The 20,785-nt window shown below is 45.8% G+C and overlaps 3 protein-coding genes across 3 annotated transcripts; 1 reads left to right on the top strand and 2 right to left on the bottom strand.

The window, feature by feature from the left end:
- Window positions 1–275: 275 nt before the first annotated feature.
- scp2b (sterol carrier protein 2b) lies at window positions 276–5,873 on the bottom strand. Its single transcript, XM_070832425.1, has 5 exons — window positions 5,760–5,873; window positions 5,002–5,098; window positions 3,190–3,319; window positions 2,822–2,901; window positions 276–984 (listed from the first exon to the last, which is right to left on the bottom strand). The coding sequence occupies exons 1-5, from the start codon at window positions 5,780–5,782 to the stop codon at window positions 889–891; spliced, it is 426 nt and encodes a 141-aa protein (XP_070688526.1). The 5' UTR covers window positions 5,783–5,873; the 3' UTR covers window positions 276–888.
- A 9,240-nt stretch (window positions 5,874–15,113) lies between these two features.
- On the top strand, window positions 15,114–18,734 carry cpt2 (carnitine palmitoyltransferase 2). The gene is made up of 5 exons (XM_070832906.1): window positions 15,114–15,589; window positions 15,886–15,966; window positions 16,064–16,170; window positions 16,262–17,566; window positions 17,844–18,734. Exons 1-5 carry the CDS (start codon window positions 15,408–15,410, stop codon window positions 18,170–18,172), a joined length of 2,004 nt encoding a protein of 667 aa, XP_070689007.1. The 5' UTR covers window positions 15,114–15,407; the 3' UTR covers window positions 18,173–18,734.
- Window positions 18,735–18,926: 192 nt separating this feature from the next.
- Window positions 18,927–20,476, bottom strand: magoh (mago homolog, exon junction complex subunit). The gene is made up of 5 exons (XM_070832471.1): window positions 20,324–20,476; window positions 19,924–19,982; window positions 19,481–19,591; window positions 19,221–19,303; window positions 18,927–19,132 (listed from the first exon to the last, which is right to left on the bottom strand). The coding sequence occupies exons 1-5, from the start codon at window positions 20,412–20,414 to the stop codon at window positions 19,033–19,035; spliced, it is 444 nt and encodes a 147-aa protein (XP_070688572.1). The 5' UTR covers window positions 20,415–20,476; the 3' UTR covers window positions 18,927–19,032.
- Window positions 20,477–20,785: the final 309 nt, after the last annotated feature.

The raw sequence follows: 20,785 nt of genomic DNA, 5'->3' as shown, positions 1-20,785 counted from the left end.
TGTGATCATGTGGGTTTAACGTCTCCCCTTCACACTGAATAAACACTGAAGTTTATGTTAGGAAATCTGGACAATATTTCCATTTGAACATCCATAAACTCACCATTAGCATTTGATCATAAAAGTCAAGAAGGCGTCTAATTTTTATGTGCAAATGATCTGGATTTTTTTGGTTTTTCTATCTTGAAAATGACTGGAAATACAAAGTCATGAGTCAAGGGCGTGTGCTAAATACAATTACTGCTTGAGAAAAACAGACCCAAGACCATCCAACAGATGTTGAAGCAAAGACAAATTTATTTAGTAGAAATCTTTCGGAGATTCATGAAGTAATGATACCAATGCGGAAAAACACAACCCCCCTCCGTTAAAACACTGGGCGGCCACAGTGGGGAACGTTTCTATTTTTCTGGCTAAAAACATTAGAGGGAACTGCAAGTCTGAGACGAGGAGGCACTTAGACGGTTGTGTCCGTGATTGTGGAAAATTACATCAATCTGCTCAACTCAAAACATTTCCAGACACAATACACTCAAAGAAAAGTTTCATTAGCAACATACTTTACTGAGCAACGGGCGTTATTGAAAACTAGACATGAAGTAGAAGAGCAGGGAGCACCTGTCTCTACCTCAGTGTACTGACAGTGTTATGAGAGGGACTTAATTAGAGAATGAATTATGTGTCCATCTATTCTTATTCTCCAGTTAGGCTGGCAGGGCTGCTGACTAATCCCCATGTCAGTCAGTGAGGTCACTAGTAGGAAAAGTGGTTCAGTCCGGTGCTGAGGAAGGTTTGCAGACCTTTAACATGAATCTGAAACCAGAATTCTGCGTGGCTAACTCTACTCGGTGTTCGGAGGTGTAGTCACAGCAGGCTCGCACGTCTTGTCTACAGCTTGGCCTTGCCCGGCTGCAGCTGCAGGTTTTGAAGCTTCATGGCCAGCCCCATGTTCCCTGTGATCTTCAGCTTTCCCTGGAAAAACGCCTGTGGATCAGAGAGGGTGAAAAACGTCATCCGCACCGCACTGAGTGTGAGGTGCGGCTCGGCCCGCGACGGAGAGAGAACAACATGCTGCTGGTTTTAAGAGTTACCGTGAGAGATTAACTCCGCCTGGGGAAAAAGTGGGGCAGCGGCAACAACGGCTTATGAAATGTCAGGAAAGTGCATGGCACACAGACACAGAGTGGACAGGGGCGGAGGAAGGAATGCTGTAGACTGGAGTGTAAAAGCAGAAAAGAAGAGACGAAAAAAAGCTAAATCTGACCAGTCAGGGTGGGCAGACATTCTCAGAATATGAACCTGCTCCTCAGAGGGACAATAAAAGATTTCGCCTGCGAGTACACGACGGTAATGGAGCTGAAATGATCGACTTTGCCTTTGTATTAAAAACATCATGCAAAAAGTCACCCTGTCCAAATTTCCAAACGGTGGGGGATGAAAGCAGCGGAAAAACTCTTGACTTTATTCTTGGAGCATGCACAGCTATCCCTGATGACGCAAACACAGCACAGAGGCAGCTTTTCCGGGGCCTCCTGATACATGCAATCAGTGGAAATGGCCATCACATCACTCTGGCAGTACAGATGACCTTGGTGGGCTCCCTGATTTTCTGCTTTTACCCATAATAACTCAGATATGTTTGCACACAGCATGAAAAACATGAGGGAACTGAGAATTTAAGCAGAAAGCTTTTAGGAATTTCTCTTTTTTGTCATTTTTCTGGGAGAAATGAGTGAAACAAGACGTTAATCTCTTTTCTTTGTTCAGTATTTTTCCCCCCTCGCCCTGTATGTTTGAGACTCATCCTGAAAGAATTGGCTAGAGTTATTTTTACATTTGTCTTATTATCAACAAAAGACCAGGATAATACCAGTCTGTCTCTCATTGCTCTCCAGCTTCTCTGCCCTGTTTGTGTCTCTCAGCCCCAGGCCTGCTTGTTCCTGCTGCAGACAAACATCTTTATAAATTGTTGTATCTCTCAAAAAGTCAGGCTAATTTCCTGAAACAGCTGAGCTGATGATGAAGGAACACGTTGCCCTTCACAGTGGCATGGCTCCGTGATGTGCTTTGAATGGTTTTTTTGGACAACAATGGAGCTCTGTGGGACGGAGGAGGAAGAATTACAGGATTTTAGAGAACATCTGATGCTGACAGAGGCTGCCTGTCATTCTTATTGTGCACATAGGTGCAAAAAAAAGAATATTTACAAAGTCAGGAGTGAAATTTTCACCCCACGCTGTGACAACTTTATGGCCTCTAGTCTGAGGGTGGTAAACTGGTGAATGGTGTTAGAAGGTTTTTCTCATGTAACATGATTCTGTAGGAACTTGTGTCATACATGGTGTATATGTTACTCTCAAGTCAGCATACTACTCTCCCGACTCCGCTTTGTCTGGACAACTGGTTGTTCTAAGGAAAGATCAAGTCCATCTTGGGACATGCCCTCATGTATCTGAAACCAGATATAGTTTGTAGAATCCTATAGATGTGGTAGCTTTACTCTGTATTCCTTAGTCTCATCTATGCCTGTGATGTTGGACTCCGAGCTCGTACACCTACATAAACTTCTTGAATGAATCTTGGACTGCTCTCTTCATTGCTACAACCACAGAAAAGCATCCCTACAAATGGTAAGAAAAGAGGGTAAAAAAATAAAACGGTAAAAGAGTCTCTTCATGTGAGCCGCGAGCAAGACCGTCTGCGCATCAGCTGGAATGGCAGCAAACGCCGAGGGTGAGACAGGCTTAAGGCAGCAAAGGTAAATGACATAGTTCTCTGAATGACAGCCATTATCGGTACCACATGGGGCCTGAGTACTCACAGCCTGCGGGTTCATCTTCCCCGTCATCAAGGCCAACAGATCTGCGTCCGACATGGAAATGGTGCAGTCTGCTTTCTTGGCTGCAGGGCAGAGACACAAGAGTTTTCATTCAGAAACAGGAACATACATTTCAGGGATATTTATTCAGCGACTCGCACTTATTTGGAAGACATAAAATAAATGTTAAAGTCTGATCCATTCCCACACAGACGAAGCAGGGAAACTCTGTCTGTGCACTGCAGGCCTTGGAATTCAAACTGCATTTCCACCATGGTTGAAAATTAACTTGATTGCATGTCACTATAGGTCCGCACGGTCACAGGAGAGCACAGAGAGCCCTGATGCCGTTCTGACCCGAGCTCTCTTACCCGTGTCATTGTGAACACAGCCACTGCCGTTCTTCACGTCCACAAACCACGTCGCCTCCTGTCCGTTCGGTCCATCTCTTACTTTGAAGGCGAAAACGCCCCCGATCTTCTTCACAAACTGCTCCCCTTCCTGTTCAAAGTACACAGACATGCAGTGACCCTCCAGCATATCTGTTACACGTGCATTAAGCTGTCACTACCCGTATTCACAGGCTCACGGCGAAGACACTGCATGTCTGAGCCATGTGAGGAGTTCTTCTGCTCAGACATACCATCCGTTCATATGTTCTGGGATACTTTTTTATCTAAAACATCTTACTGAATTTGAAACTATTTCAGTGTCTGTATAAGCACAGGTGTCCAGGGAACAGTAAATATCTGGATAGAGGTGCAGAGAGGATTGTGTCAGTGGTTTGTAAATGGATTTGTGCTACTTTATGATCCAAAATGCACCGATTCTGTCGTAACGATTAATGTGTCTCAGATTTGGTAAAAACTCATTTCTTAGTTCCCTAAGGTTCCTAAACATATCACAAAGTAAAAGAGGTTCTCTTGAAAGTGAAGCTATATGTTTTAACTTCTCTTTAATACCCAAAACACACACACAAGTGTACAAATAAAAGTTCTTTACAGGCAGCACAGAGATATCAGACGCAGCAATACACCTTCCTGCCTATCATTTCTTACTAGATCCACTGATGTCAGGTGTCAGTAAATGCAGCATTGAACCGGCTCCAAAATGTTTAAAAAAAAAAGGCTTTGCAAATGTTTGCTGAGGAAGGAAATGCAAACATGTTTGTTAGACCTCAAGGATACACACTTAGGCTGATTATGAGGCAATGGGTCTTCTGGGTACGGACAAATAATAACCCCCCCCCCTTTATTGTATAATACTCAGCCCTCTAAAAGCCCCTTCAAATAGAAATAAATAAATGACTATAAATAAACTGAAGGGATAAAGTGTATAACAACAACAAATGTTTTGTCTATTCAGTGGGACTTTGAGCACAAATAACCGTGACTTCACACTGAGGCTCTGAGGCCCTCTGGCATGGGCCCCAGGGGGCCTATTAGGTAATCCACCCATGGATACACACACTGTGTGTTAGTAGGAAATTATCTCCTTCCTTAAACTCCTTTGTTTGCTGCTTGACAGGACACCTTTGAGCCTGCAGTCGACACACGTAACCGACGCTCCTCCTCAGGCTACATTCATTTATTCTCTTTATATTATTAAAACAATCTATTTTCCTCTCCACATTTAAGCTCCACATCTAAAATTCTAAATCTGTTTGTCTGATCGGTTGCCTGACATATTACCCTAAACCATGCCTCTAAGTATCCAGACTGCTCCCCTGTTGTCATCTTCTCATTTAGGATGAATCCCCGTCATTACATAGACAGCACCGCCAGCGAGCTTCAGAGGACTCTGCTATGATTGAGGTCAAACAAAGGTAACTGCTTAAAAACACTGAGTTTAGGAGGAAACCATTTATCTGATTGGGTCAACATAGGCTTGGAATTGTTATTGCGCTATGACTGTCAGTGTGGGAGGTGATCCAGATGTGCCTCCACGAGGCTCACACAGCCGACCGGCGCAAACCTGGAAACACCGCACGGGCTGGATGGATCCGTATATCCATGATGAAACTCATATTTGCATTACAAATTAAATTCTACAAAAACAATTGCTGCCTTTTTTTATTGAATTACTGAAATAAAGAACAGCCGACAGTAAAAAAATTAGAAAAACATGAAGTCACATGTTAGGAATTAACAAAATCAGCTCCTGTTGTAAAGTCATGTAATCACCTCCTGGAGCTTCTTGTTGATTTCCTGGAACACAGCGTGTGCCTTGAAGCCCTCCAGTCCGTCACTAGCACTGGTGTTGATGGCCTCAATCCTTGACCTGGTGAAGGGAGAATGAGAAAGCACGGTTAGCAACTAAAGAAAGTGCCGGAAGTGTAGAACTGATTCATTCAGTTTGACACTTATGTATTACATTTGTAGGAGGAACCTTATATTTTGGCATGGATCTGCCCACTGGAGTAAAGAGTGTGATCACCCTTGGTAATGCAATATCATGACACTTGAACACAACACAGCCCACTAAAAGCTCATGTCCACTAATGGGCACATTAGACACCTTCACGTCCTGGTTCTCAGCCACTTTATCTAACTACGCGTCGGAACAGCTACACCCAGGATGTGAGCATCTTTAAACAGCTGTCAGCTGGCTGAGGAGAAGCTGGGCTGCTTAGGGTTTCCACACATGTAGTATGACAGGTTTCCGGAAACAGCTCTTACTACTGAATCATCTGCTAGCTACAGCCATGTTGTCACAGCAGGAGGACTGGCACGCTAGCTGAAGCCTGGTCGTAATGTATCAGACAGCTCCTATAACGGACGTTACCGGAGCTGTTTGACATTTCACCCAGTGGCTAACTTGGCGTAACGCTCATATTAACCGGGTAGGACTTGGGGGACCTCCGTGAATCGTTTAAAAAAGCATGTCAGTGAACGCGTCACAGCGCTGCGGTAATGGTACAAAGCTGAGCTACTGTTCTTACCTTGGTGTCAGTATTTCAGGCATTTTGCTACAACGTCCCGGGGGCTCAGGTGAAGCTATCAGACTCACCGGTGCAGCTTGCGCTCTGCCTGCTGTTTGCTAACTTCACTTCCTTGTGTCTTCCGGGTTTCCCGGATCCTCAGACTCGACGCGTCGATGTCAGAGAGCCCTGAACATCCGGGTGCGTTGACAAGACGTATCGTCAACATAACCTGGAAAATAGATAATAAAAGCAACCTCCAAGTTCTGCGCTCATAGTTTGGCACGATTCAGCCCATTCATCACACATTATTTTTATTCCATAGCATAGACATTTTTGAATGTGTTGCCTCCATCACTGTGAGCATCACTTTTGGGAGGTAGTGCTGCTGTAATGTTCAAATCAGTCCTGCACTTCCACACAGATGTAATGCAGCACAGACGAGACGTGGCAGCAGTCTGTCTCTCATTGCTCTCCAGCTTCTCTGCCCAGTGTGTGTCTCTCAGGCCCAGGCCTGCTCGTTCCTGCTGCACACAAGCTCCTTTAGAAACTGTTTCATCTCTAAAAAAAAAAAAAAAAAAGTCAGACTAATTTCCTGAAACAGCTGAGGCACTGCATCTTTCAGCAGTGGGACACAGTGCATTTGTTAGGGACTATATTCAGCAGCACATTGATCCACATGTCAGTCCACATTCAGTATTTCCTGCAGCTGTATAGTGTATGTGGGGTGGAATCAAAATAATCCACAGTGTGTGTGTGTGTGTGTGTGTGTGTGTGTGTGTGTGTGTGTGTGTGTGTGTGTGTGTGTGTGTGCGCGTACTCATGGCGATGAAGGAACATGTTGCCCTTCGCAGCAGCATGGCTCCATGATGGGTTTGTAATAGTTTTTCATTCAACAATGGAGCTCTGTGGCACAGAGGCCTTCCGTTCTTCTTTTGCACACAGATAAACTTCATGTTTACAAAGTCAGGACTGAAATTAACCTCCATCATTTAATTGTCTGCTCAAGTTTTCAAAAAACTACATCTAAAAAAGTATTATAGGAGCCAAAACTTGCAAACACACTAGTATGGTCCTTAAAGAGGCAGAAGGGCTGCTGATTTAAACTCTGTGTATTGTGCTTTCTGCCTCTTCTGCTGTAGATTTGCATGGATTCCATGGACATTTTTTACAAAAGCAGGTCTGACCCAAGGTGTTTTATCACATTGAATTGCAGTCAAATAATAATTTTTAAAAAGTATATATTATTACCACAATGTTCTTACAGTGTTCTGTCTAATTATCAAACTTGGTACCAAGAAATGTCACAGTTTTCCAGGGATGTGAGCAAAAGCTTGCATTGGTGGTAACAGAGGTTCTTTTTTTTCTTCCTGTTTCTGCACATTTCTATTCCAAAGACACGACGACTGAATGTCAAAGATAATAATAAGGTATCCTCCAGGTCTCTTGCCAAGGTCCTGCACCCTTGATTTAAACATGGAGAGCCTAGGGTGAGAAATGTAATGTCATTAGAGGAAAAGAAAGCACACGTCTCAACGCGTGCCCTCAAAACTTGGGATGGACAGCCACAGCAAACAATTTGAATGTCACCTGGATACACAAGTTGAAGATACAGTGTGTGTGAAAGTGCAGAATGCAGGTCAGCTGCATCTTATGTACACAGCAGGGGTGGAGGCAAACATCAGAAAATCTCATCAGCCTAATGGAAGCTGTGAACTATCACCCTTGAGCCTTTGTAGAGCAAGGAGGCCGGATGGCGAGGGATGGAGGGGTGGAAGGTTGGGGGTGCTGGTATGTGTGGAGGAGGGCTCAAGGCCAGGCACCCATCATGCATGATAGGCTCAACATGTGATGCTTTGCTGTCACAACATTCTGCCTGTTCTGCTTCCACCTGTGGTGGATGTGTGGGGGTTTAGCTCAGACCACACACAGCCACACAGCTTGGTGAACTTCAAGCCAGAACGGACACTAATCAGGAACACACTGCGCTCTGCTGGCCTGTAGGCCACGTAACAGCATGCTGGAAATACTGAGGATGAGCCACAGCGGGCCGGCCAACAGCTTAAGTTCACTTTTTCAATGCTTCAAAACAAGTGGTGAATGTTAAGATCAGAGGGAGCTGCCTGCCTCTGCAACAATACCTTTGATGGGCATTTAGTCTTAGTGTCTAACTGTGATGATGCTGCTGCAGGCTCTCCTGTAGGCGAGTGCCTATGAATGTTTTAAAATCTGGGATTCATCAGCATTTTCTTACCTGATTTGTTCGTACCCTGTGAACAAATATGAGATGCACGCACGAAGGACGCCTTGGAAAATGTTAACACACATGAACTGTATGAAGGTTTATTTTAAGGTAAAGGAAGGTGGTAGTGTTGATAAAGCCATTCCAGATGGTTCCCCTGATATTTTCTCCTACACTCCTGTGTACCAGAGAAGGAAGGTAAAGTGCCCTCTGGCCGTACAGATGTTGGGTGATCTTCACTCAGAACTGATGTGCTTTTCCCATTTTTAGAAGTTAGTGTAAAGTAATAACTTGGAAACAGCTGCCATGATTTCTGCAGAACTTTGCTAATTAAATGGAAATCATCCTCTATTTTTATTGTGCCTTCATATATTTTACATAACTGAGCCCTCGTCACACAATCACAGAAGTGAAGCAGACATTTGGGAATGGGGGCAACAGGAAATGCTTTGCTGCCCCAACTTCTGCAGAGTGCTGCATACAAAATATATTAGTATAAAAGTACAACAATAGAGTCTTTGCTCTCTGTTCCTCCTCTCTTCTTTTGAATGTCTTTGCTCTCTGTTCCTCCTCTCTTCTTTTGAATGTCTTTGCTCTCTGTTCCTCCTCTCTTCTTTTGAATGTCTTTGCTCTCTGTTCCTCCTCTCTTCACACCTCTTCTCTTTAATCCCTTTTTCTCCTCTGAAAAATCAGACAAGGAACTTGGATCCTTCTGATATCATAACATAAATAGGCATTCATTCTTAACAACATTAAAGAAATGAAGACTCACCATTTCCATGAGAGGGTTCACATTTCATATTTCACATTTCACCCTCCCACCTCCTCTCCTCTCCTCTCCTCTCCTCTCCTCTCCTCTCCTCTCCTCTCCTCTCCTCTGCTCTCCTCTCCTCTCCTCTCCTCTCCTCTCCTCTGCTCTGCTCTGCTCTCCTCTCCTCTCCTCTCCTCTGCTCTCCTCTCCTCTCCTCTGCTCTCCTCTCCTCTCCTCTCCTCTCCTCTCCTCTCCTCTCCTCTCCTCTGCTCTCCTCTCCTCTCCTCTCCTCTCCTCTGCTCTGACAACAGGAAATAACAGTTACAATCTTAAGAGACCAAAGGTGATGATTTGAATTATTCATCTGTATCATTTTGATAATAACAAAGAACTTCATGAGAGGGTTCACACTTCCTGTTGCCTCCCACCTCCTCTGCTCTCTCCTCTCCTCTCCTCTCCTCTCCTCTCCTCTGCCCTCTCCTCTCCTCTCCTCTCCTCTCCTCTCCTCTCCTCTCCTCTCCTCTCCTCTGCTCTGCTCTGCTCTCCTCTCCTCTCCTCTCCTCTCCTCTGCTCTCCTCTCCTCTCCTCTCCTCTCCTCTCCTCTCCTCTCCTCTGACAACAGGAAATAACAGTTACAATCTTAAGAGACCAAAGGTGATGATTTGAATTATTCATCTGTATCATTTTGATAATAACAAAGAACTTCATGAGAGGGTTCACACTTCCTGTTGCCTCCCACCTCCTCTGCTCTCTCCTCTCCTCTCCTCTCCTCTCCTCTCCTCTCCTCTGCCCTCTCCTCTCCTCTCCTCTCCTCTCCTCTCCTCTCCTCTCCTCTCCTCTCCTCTCCTCTCCTCTTCTCTCCTCTCATCTGCCCTCTCCTCTCCTCTCCTCTCCTCTCCTCTCCTCTCCTCTCCTCTCCTCTCCTCTCCTCTCCTCTTCTCTCCTCTCATCTGCCCTCTCCTCTCCTCTCCTCTCCTCTCCTCTGCTCTCCTCTCCTCTTCTCTCCTCTCCTCTCCTCTGCCCTCTCCTCTCCTCTCCTCTCCTCTCCTCTGCTCTCCTCTGAGACATAGTTAAAAAACAGAACATTTGTCCATCACAGCATGAATTGTGATGATATTTAAAGAAACTGATAATTACCTTTTACATGAGAGAGCTCTCTCTGCATGCTGCCCCCTCTCCCCCCTCTCCCCCTCTCCTCTCCTCTCCTCTGCCCTCTCCTCTCCTCTCCTCTCCTCTCCTCTCCTCTCCTCTCCTCTCCCCCCTCTCCCCCTCTCCTCTCCTCTCCTCTCCTCTTCTTTGTGTCTTCATGTCTTTTCTTTTCTCCTCACGTCTCTTTAATGCCCTCTATTTCTATACATCCCCCTTAATGTTATCCCACCTTCCACCACTGTAAACTGTGCACCTCTGCACTGAGAGCCTTGTTGCTGCAGACTCTTCATGGTCTGGGGGTGGGGGGGTGTTGACAGACATATGAACCTCCTTGACATCCTGTTAATTCTCTGCACAGAGGAGCTTCACTGTGGGGGGGGGGGGCGTAACACGTTGTAGATTCACTCTATCCCCCCCCGATCACACTCTCTGTGCAGACCCCCTGCCTGAGTGACAGTTCAATCTAATTCAGCTCAGGTCAATTCTAACCAATTAAAACACCATTTCAATTCAAAGACATTCAAAGATTCAAGATTCAAGATTCAAAGCGTTTATTGACATGTGTACAGTGCAGAAACGGGTTTCCCTGTACAATGAAAATCTTACTTTGCCATCCGCACTGAATGCCAAAGAGTGAAAAAGAAGAGGATAGAATAAAATATAAAAACATATAAATATAAACTACTATTGCTAAATAAACTACTATTGCTTGAGATATAAATATATTTACAAAATGTGCAACTTAAAATAAAGTACAGTCAGTGTGCAGATGAATGTGCAGATTAGAGGTAGTAGTGACTCCTATCGGCTGATAAGGAGCCTGATGGCGGAGGGAAAGAAGGAGTTCCTGAGTCTGGACGTCCTGCATTTCAGACTCCTGTACCTCCGGCCTGAGGGGAGGAGAGTGAACAGTTTGTGTTGGGGGTGGGTGGGGTCTTTGATGATGGAGGCAGCCCTCCGGTGGACTCTGTGTCTGTAGATGCTCTGCAGAGAGGGCAGGGGAGTCCTGGTGATCTTGGACGCGGTCCTCACCACTCTCTGCAGGCGTTTACGGTCCATGATGGTGGTGCTGCCGTACCACACGGTGATGCAGCCGGTTAAGATGGACTCAACAACGCAGCTGTAGAAGTTGGTGAGGATTTTTGACGACATGCCAAACCTCCTCAGCCTCCTCAGGAAATACAGCCGCTGCTGGGCCTTCTTCACCAGCTGTGTGGTGTTCAGTGTCCAGGTGAGGTCCTCGTTGATGTGGACCCCCAGGTATTTGAAGCTGCTCACCCTCTCCACTTCCTGACCTCGGACGAGCAGTGGCCGATGAGGGCTCCTCTCCTTCCTCATGTCCACTATCATCTCCTTAGTCTTGTCCGTGTTGAGGGTGAGGTTGTTGTCCTCACACCATGTCACCAGAGTGTCCACCTCCCTCCTGTAGGATGCTTCGTCTCCACCGGTGATGCGTCCTATCACGGCGGTGTCGTCCGCAAACTTCAGGATGGTGTTGTCCTTGTGGGAGGCAGCACAGTCGTGGGTGAACAGGGTGTAGAGGATGGGGCTGAGGACACACCCCTGAGGTGTGCCGATGTTGGTGATGATGCTGGCTGAAGTCCTGTTTCCTATCCTGACAGACTGAGGCCTGCCAGTCAGAAAGTCCAGGAGTCAGTCTGAGTGAGAACAGTTTGTGGGTGAGCTTGTGGGGGATGACCGTGTTGAAGTGTTGAACGCAGAGCTGTAGTCGATAAAGAGCATCCTGATGTAGGAGTCTTTATTCTCCAAGTGTGAGAGGGAGGTGTGCAGGACTGCAGCAATGGCGTCTGAAGTGGACCTGTTGGGCCGGCAGGCGTACTGCAGGGGGTCTAGTGTGTCCGGTATGCAGCTCCGAATGTGGGTCAGCACCACTCTCTCAAAGCACTTCATAATGATTGGAGTGAGTGCTACTGGCCTGTAGTCATTCAGGCAGGTGGGCGGGCTCCTTTTGGGGAGGGGGATGATGGTGGTGGTCTTGAAGCAGGAGGGGACAGTTCTCTGGCTGAGGGAGAGGTTGAATATGGAGGTGAGAATGTCAGTCAGCTCGTTAGCGCATGCTCTGAGGGCTCGTCCAGGAATGTTGTCTGGGCCTGCAGCTTTGCGGGGGTTGATCTTCCTCAGGGCTTTGTTCACCTGAGCTGATGAGATGACTGGTGGGGGGGAGGGGGGTGAAGTGGTCCTGGTGTCTGTGAGCCTCCTCTCTGTGTGGGGGGTGGAGGTCTCGAAGAAAGTGTAGAAAGTGTTGAGGTCATCGGGCAGGCTGTCCGTGGCACTGGTGATACTGGAGCTGCTCCTGTAGTCTGTGATGTGCTGCAGGCCCTGCCACATGAGCCTGGAGTCAGCAGAGGAGTAGAAGCCATCCAGCTTCTCTCTGTACTGCCTCTTGGCAGCTGTGATGGTCTTTCTCAGTCCGTACTTCGCAGCTTTGTACTCGGTCTCGTTGCCAGATGTGAATGCAGCAGAGCGAGCACGTAGCATGTGACGCACGTGACTGTTTATCCAGGGTTTCTGGTTGGGAAACTTCTTGACATTTAATTCAAATACTCAAATACATTCAAATACATTCATTTCAAAGCAATTCAAGTGAAATAATCAAATAAGGTCATTAAATTAAATTCAAACATTTTAAGTAAATTCAATTTAAAAGAAATTTAATTCAATTTAGTTCAAATGAAAAAAACTGAGGGGCAGCACGGTGGTGCGGTGGTTAGCAAGAAGAAGAACCACAGCAAGAAGGTTCCAGGTTCGAATCCCGGTTTGAACCTGGAATTTGCATGTTCTCTAGCGTGGGTTCTCTCCAGGTACTCCGGCTTCCTCCCACAATCCAAAAGACATGCAAGCTGGGTTAACTGGTAACTCTAAATTGCCCGTAGGTGTTAGTGTGAGTGGTTGTCTGTCTCCGTATGTTGGCCCTGTGATTGGCTGGCGACCTGTCCTGGGTGTACCCTGCCTCTCGCCCGAAGTCAGCTGGGCTCCAGCTCCCCCGCGACCCTGATGGATAAGCGGTATAGAAAATAATGGATGAAAAAAATTGAACTTAAACCCACATCCTAGAACTTGCTCTTACCTGAGGACACACCTGCAGGCTCAGCAGCCCTCTTCTGCCACCTGCTGCCTAATAGTCTTGTCCCACGTTGTCTCAGGGCCTCTGCAGACCGACACAGGGCCTCTGGGGGCTCTGGGGGCTCTGGGGGCGACCATTAGTGTTCAGAACATTATCTTAATTATTACTGAATGAGCATATGAAGGATTGGGCTGTTTAAAGTTCATGATGGACAGCTGTCATGACTCTGAAGCAAAGTGTCAGTCAGGTGGAGAATGACATGTCAGAGCCTCACATCTCTTTGGCCCTGTGGACACCAACGTTTGTATCAGAACAAATGATTTCATTCAAATGGAACCTGACAACCGTGTGACAAACAGCAGCCTTCTTCAATGAATCCAAACAGTTTGCCAAATGGGCATCAGCCATTTTCACAGTCTGCACTTTTTCTGGAAGAGTCTCTTCTGACACTTGTTTTTCACCACGAGTGTTCGTCAGGCCATGATGACATAAAACGGACTACGTTTTGTGCAAATATCCCAAACATTTCAAAAAAGAGTTCATTATGAGCCTATAGGCGGAGGACATTCAATAATAGGGGCTCAATGCTATTGTACCTGAATGCATCACGTAGCGGTTAGACTTATAGCCTCACACACGTTACAAATAACATTAAATGAATAAACCTTATTTCTATTAGTATTTAATTCCAGTTGAAGCAGACACCTGGAACACAGTCTATATAAAACAAACCACTTGTGGTTCCCTCATTCAAACTTGGTCACTGCAGTCAAACGTCAGTCAGAAACACTGAAAAGGTCAAATATCGCCAATTTTCACAGAGACATCAGTGGATTTAGGAGGTTCAGAGAGTGTCGGTGCTAAAACCCTTAGAAAACATCGTGGGCTTAAAAAGTATGAATCTTATGTCTCTGTGAAAAAAGTCCTGTTGTTGGTGACAGAAGGTCTGAGGAGAAGGTCGGGGAGAGAAAAGTCTCTGCTGATGTCTCCTTTCCAAATGAGTGCTCCACTGAAAGTAGAAATCTGTAGAAATCCTTAGAAATCTGTGTCTTTCTGACCGCTTGAAAGTTTGTTTGTGTTTAAAGTGACGTTCATGTCTAAATGATGCACCTGGAGACCAAACATGACAACCATGGAATGTTTTTGATTGAATACGGCTTTAATAAGATGCCTTTAGACAAGAGAGAGCATGTGGCTCAAAGCTTTGTCTATACATGATGAACAAACACCAAGCAGCTGTTCTATACTTCACTTCTTTGTGCACCAATATCAACATAGCTGTGAGCGTTGGAAGTGGCCCTGTGCTGGAGGTCATGGGTATTGTTTCATTCATTCATTCATTTATCTATTTTTAAACCCTCTCAATTCTCAACTTTTCAATCATCCTTGGTGCACGCCAAATCAAATAACATTTCTGTTCTGTGCAAGTGTTAGTGATAGTGATAGTGATATCAAAATGTCCTTCAATCAGACAACTTCAGCAGAGAATGAAAGCTGGAATAGACTGTTGAAATGTAATGTGCAGGGGCCACTGGCTTCTAGTCTGCAGTGTCTGTTCAGTCAGTCCTGAGTATTTGGTGTCATGACTGGATGAAATTAGCAGTGACAGGCTGAGAATGTTGTTTTGAATTTAGGATTTGTGGCTTTGTGGAGAAAGGGGCTGTTCATTCTGTTGTACGAACCAATATGACCGTCTGATGACTAGAAGAACATTGGCTAAAAACACACGTGCACACCCCAGGCTCCTACAAGAGAGGGGGATCTCGTGTGTTAAAATGATAGTTTAGCTCGCTGTAAATTAAAGTAGTAAGTGACAGGTGACATCTGATGTATATTGTTGGCAGCTCAAACCATCTGTATGAATATATCTGCCATCAGCTCATACTGGCCGATACATCAGACCTGGTTGATTGGTTGGGATCTAGTAGTTTTAATTTTTATTCATTATTTTTGAATCAATCCATTCAATGTACATGGTTATATTGTTATATTGTAACTGTATTGTTATACCCCCCCCCCCCGCTTAGTTACTCTCGTTGACCAGTGGTGACGTCTGAGTCACGTGACAGGCTTTGCCGGTTAAACTTCCTGTTGACAATCCAGTTCAGTCAGTCGTTAGTTAGTTAGTTTTTGCTCTGACGTGTTAATGTTTCTATCACAAGTCGGAAGTGAATATAAATGAGAGGCACATACACATGTACTCGCTGGCTAAACGCACTTCAGGCTTCAAACTAGTTCGCAGACAAGCCTGAGGTAATTTGTCAGCTAATGCTAACTGCTAATGCTAATGCTAGCTCGCTAATGTCGGCTTCGCCCATAGCCGTGACACGGATGTCTCTGTAGCTTGGTGCTTTTGTCCCTCAGCTTGAACCGGTGAGCTTTCCCCTGATCAAACCCCCCCTCCCTCAGTAACGTCAGGTGTTCAGTCAGCTCCGCAGCATCATGGCTACTCTGCTCTCCGTTCAAAGCGTCGCCTCCCTGAGGAAACCTGGAAGCCTGCTTCACCTAGGAGCTGCTGCTCTGGGCGTCCGAGCGCCAAACTACAGCAGCAGAAAAGCCTCTTCGAGCGAGTATTTGCACCAAAGCGTTGTGCCATCGATGCATTACCAGAAGAGCTTACCCAGGTAAGGGGGCCACACGTCAAATTGGCCAAGCACCTGTTTTTGACCCCAGAATGTGGTTTTAATTCAACGTGACCTTGGGCTCATTGAAGTGTAAAACACCCAGGAATTGTCAGGTGGATGTAGCAACGTGTTAGAAGTCATAGAAGGTGACCATAAAAGCTTTTAGATGAATGTGGGTGAAAGTGCACACCTGATTTCTGATCACTGGCCACTAGGGGGCTGCTGACATGACATCTAACATGTACAAGGCTGCTTGGAGGCTCAATGTTCTCTGTGATCACTCTGTCATTGTTTAGGCTCCCTATACCAAAACTGGAGGACACTATCAAGAGGTATTTAGCTGCTCAGAGGCCTCTGCTGGATGATGACCAGTTCACGTAAGTTTTCACAAAGAAATGAAACTTTATCATTTCATTGTTTGATACCTACTAATCAGCACTAACTATTTACACCGTCTTTATTGTGTACCCTCAGAACAACAGAGAAAGTAGCACAGGATTTCCAGAATGGCGTCGGGAGGCAGCTGCACGAGGAACTGGTTGCTCAGGACAAAAACAATAAGCACACAAGCTACATCTCAGGTGAATTTGGCATTCGGACGATCATCACCGCGAAACTGATGCATAGTCACAGCTGAACCTGGCTGAATAACGCCTTATTTTTCCCCCCCAGGACCATGGTTTGACATGTATCTCTCTGCACGCGACTCTGTGGTGCTCAACTTCAACCCCTTCATGTCCTTCAATCCCGACCCCAAGACAGAGTACAATGACCAGCTTGTGCGGGCGACCAATATGGTGTGTTCAGCAGTGCGCTTCATGAAAACACTGCGAGCTGGATTACTGGAGCCAGAGGTTTTTCACCTCAACCCAGCGAAGAGCGACACAGACCGCTTCAAAAAGCTGATCCGCTGGGTCCCGTCCTCGCTGTCTTGGTATGGAGCTTACATGGTGAACGCTTATCCGCTGGACATGTCTCAGTACTTTCGCCTCTTCAACTCAACTCGGATTCCCAAGCGTGGGCGAGATGAGCTCTTCACAAATGAAAAGGGGCGACATCTCCTAGTTATGAGGAAAGGAAACATGTACGTGTTCGACATTGTAGACAGGGATGGGAGTTTGGTAAAACCCGCAGAGATCCAGTCCCACTTGAAGTACATTTTGTCCGACCCAACGCCAGAGCCCGCCTTTCCCCTCGGGGTCCTCACCAGTGAGAACAGGGACGTGTGGGCCGGGCTGAGGGACAAGCTGACAGTAGCCGGAAACGCTGAGAGTTTAGGGCTTGTTGACAGCGCCCTTTTCTGTCTCAGTCTGGACGATGAAAGCATGACGGACCATATTCACATCTCCCACAACATGCTGCACGGCGACGGCTGCAACCGGTGGTACGACAAGTCCTTCAGCATCATTCTCACCAAAGATGGACAGGCAGCCATCAATTTTGAGCACTCCTGGGGCGACGGCGTGGCGGTGCTTCGCTTTCAGAATGAGATCTTCAAGGACACGACAGAGCAGCCGCTGGTACACCCGGGCTCTGCTGCCGCTGCTGTGGATTCAGCCTCAGCTGTGCGCAGGCTGCAGTTCAACCTGGACGGCGAGCTGCAGAACGGCATCAAAAAAGCCAAGGAGAACTTTGACTCAGCTGTATCTAAACTCACCATCGACGCTCTGGAGTTCAAGAAGGGTGGGAAGGAACAGTTGAAGAAGAGCAAATTGAGTCCAGACGCTATTGCCCAGCTGGCTTTTCAAATGGGCTTCCTGAGGCAGTATGGACAGACAGTAGCCACATATGAGTCCTGCAGCACGGCCGCGTTCAAGCACGGCCGCACAGAGACCATCCGGCCAGCCACCACACACACTAAACGGTGTGCACATGCCTTTGTTCTCCAGCCAGGCCAACACAGTGTGGAGCAGCTACAGGCCATGCTCGGTGAATGCTCCAAATATCACGGGCAGCTCACCAAGGAAGCAGCTATGGGTGTGTATCAGATGTTTCTGCGTGCATTTAGATGATTACAATTCATGACACCATGAAACATTCAGAACACTAGAGATACATTTTTGTTTCTGTAAATGCTCACGTACTTACAGACGTATAACACTGTAATGTATCTGTTGGCACTGACCTGATAATAGGCACATGCAACATGGCATTTTGTAAATAAGGGAGTAATTTAAGACAAGACTGGCCTGAAAACACACAAGCATACAGTTTGGTCTGCTGTACTTACCACTTCCTTTCTTTGTGTCACCAGGCCGAGGGTTTGACCGTCACCTGTTTGCCCTGCGATACCTGGCCAATTCAAAGGGCCAGGCTCTGCACAGCCTGTACACAGACCCAGCGTACGCTACCATCAACCACAACATCCTCTCCACCAGCACCCTCACCAGTCCGGCTGTGAACCTCGGCGGCTTTGCCCCGGTGGTGCCTGATGGCTTTGGCGTTGGCTACGGTGTCCATGACAACTGGATCGGCTGCAATGTGTCCAGCTACCCCACCCGCAATGTCCATGAATTCCTGCAGTGTGTCCACAAGTCTTTAGAGGACATTTTCACAGTGCTGGAAGGAAAGGCGCTCAGCTAAGAAATGTGTGTTTGACATCACTAAAGTAAAAAAAAATTATAATTTTACAGATCAGTGAAGATCTTCATTCTCGGCTCACAAATCAGTTGATTAACTTCTCTGGGCAAACATGCAGAAAGTAAGAATTTATCTTATTCAACAGAAGGAGAATCGTGGTGCTTACATACAGTTTGGCAAATGAAATGGTTGGAAGCAGTTTGGATATCACTGTCTATATAAAACAAGTCATCTAGTCAGTCTGACTGTGGTCACAGCTCATACGATTAATTGGAAACTGAAAACCACTTTTCCCTCTTAAACTGATTGAATCCACTGGCTTTCCAAGTTTCCTGTTTGAATTTTACAGCCATACGTCCATTCTGACAGCAGTGTACTGTAACCAAATGGTAACTGATAGCTGTTTTTAGTTATATGGTTACTTAGTGATAAAGATCTGAAGTGCTGATCATCATTACGAAGTGCTTCTCAGATGTAGAACTGCAATATAGACTGAAAGTACCAGTCTGATTTTGTGCCTTATTAAAATGTGTATTTAACAGCACTTACTGTCACTGTAATAAAAATTCATCAGGTCATTCACAGCCTTAGTAATGTGGTTGAATGTACTTTGAATTAAACTTAATTTAATTACATTTGTTCCGTTATTTCATAAATGTCTGCAACAAGAACATCTTCCCACCCCCCGAGTGGTTACACCTGCGAGACAATTGTGTTGAACTTTATACACACAGCTGAGACAATGTTTTTTTTTTCTCACCCTTTATTTAAAATAAAAAACAGTTCCCACCAAAAGCAAATGTACAAATGCGGTAGTACAACAACAGAATAGCTAAAGCAATTAAAACGAGCGACATCCACACTTAGATAGGCTTGATCTTGAAGTGTAGACCGATGAGGCTGAAGACGAGACACTTCAGATCTTGCACCAGGTAGTAGAACACGCGCAGGCCTTCGGGGTCCCTGAAAGCACAGTTTCAAAAGTTATGCCCTCTTGTCTGTCAAATCCACAGTGTCCACCCCCCCCCCCACTCCTTGACAAACTACTCACTTTGACTGGTTGACGTCAATCAAGGAGCCAATTTTGGAAGTTGTGAATGAAATGTGCTCATCTCCAATGACGATCTCCAATTCCTGTGAAAATGAGCACAGATACAGGCAAGTTATAAAGACTTAAAACCTTTTTCATCAATGCAGAGTTAATTTACTACAATGCCAGAGATGACGTGAAAATCTGAGACCTGTGGGCTAACCAAATATTGAAAAGGTGGGGTGAACAATAATCTGCTCTCTGCGAATGGAGTCACAAACCTGTCTGCCAACTCTGTCGGGAGGCGGCCACAGAGCATCATCTTCCTTGGTGATCTCACTGTCGTCGATGATCCTCTTCAGCTCCTCCATCACACTTTTGTGTACGTACGCCTGGGTTGGTGCAGAGAAGACGCATGAAACAGGTTAAGCTTTGTAAATAGACTGACAACACATGTGATGTGTGAGCATAGTATTATTGGACCATACACGTGCATTTAATGTTATATACTGTGTGGTAACCAAGAGGCATGGTCATCATTATCAACCCCCCTCATGAATGACCACAACACTGCAGGAAAGCACCAACAGTCGAGCCCAAAACCCGCTCACATTACTGATATCTTGGTATTTAGTCAGAGACATTAGTCTCGTGTTAACAGCCATCAAACAGTAGTCTTTTTACGACAGTAACGTGCTTTTAATCTCAAGTTTAATCAAGTTACCTCTTTCCTGATCATCACGTCATTCTTGTAGTTGCTGTTGTTTGCGTATCTCAGTTTACCTGCAAGAAATGTGCACGTTAAGTACTGAAGCAGTTCACAACAGCGCATCGTCTTTCACACAACGCAGGTGAGTGTTAACGTCCCTACGGGCCACATGGCGCTTAAACGCTCACAGGATATTACTCCAACATTCATACTTTAATCACAAATACATTTCACAGTATCAGCTCAGGCCAAACATTAACATTTCTGATTTCTAATACAGTGGACACCACAGAGAGAATTTGGCGCTAGCTACCAGTTGTAGTTCCGCTGCGGCCTAGCCACTGCCGGTGGCTAGCGACGTTAGCTCACACACGGGGAGGCTAACACGTCTGTATTACCGCCAAACTTCACTTACCGTCGGGTCTAAATTCAAATTCCAAGAACTCGTGTCCAAACTTCCCCTTGTGTCCCACATAATATCTCAAATAGAAGTCGCTGGTTGACATCTTGACTCTCCAGAGAGCACTCTTTATGGGGAGCTCTGAGAAACAAAACTTAGCTGGTAAGAGCAACCTGGAGCCTCACCAGCCGTGTGCGCATGCGCCAAGGGTCAAGCGCGTGGAGGAAGCTGTGCCCTGAAACTTGTCTTTCAGGAGGGTGAATAAAAAAATAAAAAATAAAAAAAGATCCGACATTGTGTTTCCTCTGCAAAAAGACATTGAGTCTATCCGTTGTTTGTGGTATTTTTGTATTAAACCTGTTAACCTTTCAAATTGAATTCAGTGCATTGATTCTAACAACATTCACATAAATTACTCATTACAAAAATCAATTTCTCCTGAGCAAACATCACGTTCCCAAAGCAAGATTTTAACAA

Source organism: Pempheris klunzingeri, chromosome 6 (assembly GCF_042242105.1).
Source record: "Pempheris klunzingeri isolate RE-2024b chromosome 6, fPemKlu1.hap1, whole genome shotgun sequence".
NCBI classification, from domain to species: domain Eukaryota; kingdom Metazoa; phylum Chordata; class Actinopteri; order Acropomatiformes; family Pempheridae; genus Pempheris; species Pempheris klunzingeri.
Note: the sequence above shows the minus strand (reverse complement) of the source record. Positions and strands in the feature narration are given on the sequence as shown.

What these genes read in the sequence shown, in the direction of transcription:
- cpt2 (XM_070832906.1), top strand. Translation starts at nt 15,408, where the DNA reads ATGGCTACTCTGCTCTCCGTTCAAAGCGTCGCCTCCCTGAGGAAACCT. An exon ending in CTGGATGATGACCAGTTCAC is followed by an intron (nt 15,967 to 16,063) that starts GTAAGTTTTCAC and finishes GTGTACCCTCAG; the next exon opens with AACAACAGAGAAAGTAGCAC. An exon ending in CACCAAGGAAGCAGCTATGG is followed by an intron (nt 17,567 to 17,843) that starts GTGTGTATCAGA and finishes TTGTGTCACCAG; the next exon opens with GCCGAGGGTTTGACCGTCAC.
- magoh (XM_070832471.1), bottom strand. Translation starts at nt 20,414, where the DNA reads ATGTCAACCAGCGACTTCTATTTGAGATATTATGTGGGACACAAGGGG. An exon ending in CCGACAGAGTTGGCAGACAG is followed by an intron (nt 19,304 to 19,480) that starts GTTTGTGACTCC and finishes TCATTTTCACAG; the next exon opens with GAATTGGAGATCGTCATTGG. An exon ending in ATTGACGTCAACCAGTCAAA is followed by an intron (nt 19,133 to 19,220) that starts GTGAGTAGTTTG and finishes CTGTGCTTTCAG; the next exon opens with GGACCCCGAAGGCCTGCGCG.
- scp2b (XM_070832425.1), bottom strand. Translation starts at nt 5,782, where the DNA reads ATGCCTGAAATACTGACACCAAG. An exon ending in TCAACAAGAAGCTCCAGGAG is followed by an intron (nt 3,320 to 5,001) that starts GTGATTACATGA and finishes TACTTTGAACAG; the next exon opens with GAAGGGGAGCAGTTTGTGAA. An exon ending in CTGTGTTCACAATGACACGG is followed by an intron (nt 2,902 to 3,189) that starts GTAAGAGAGCTC and finishes TCTGCCCTGCAG; the next exon opens with CCAAGAAAGCAGACTGCACC.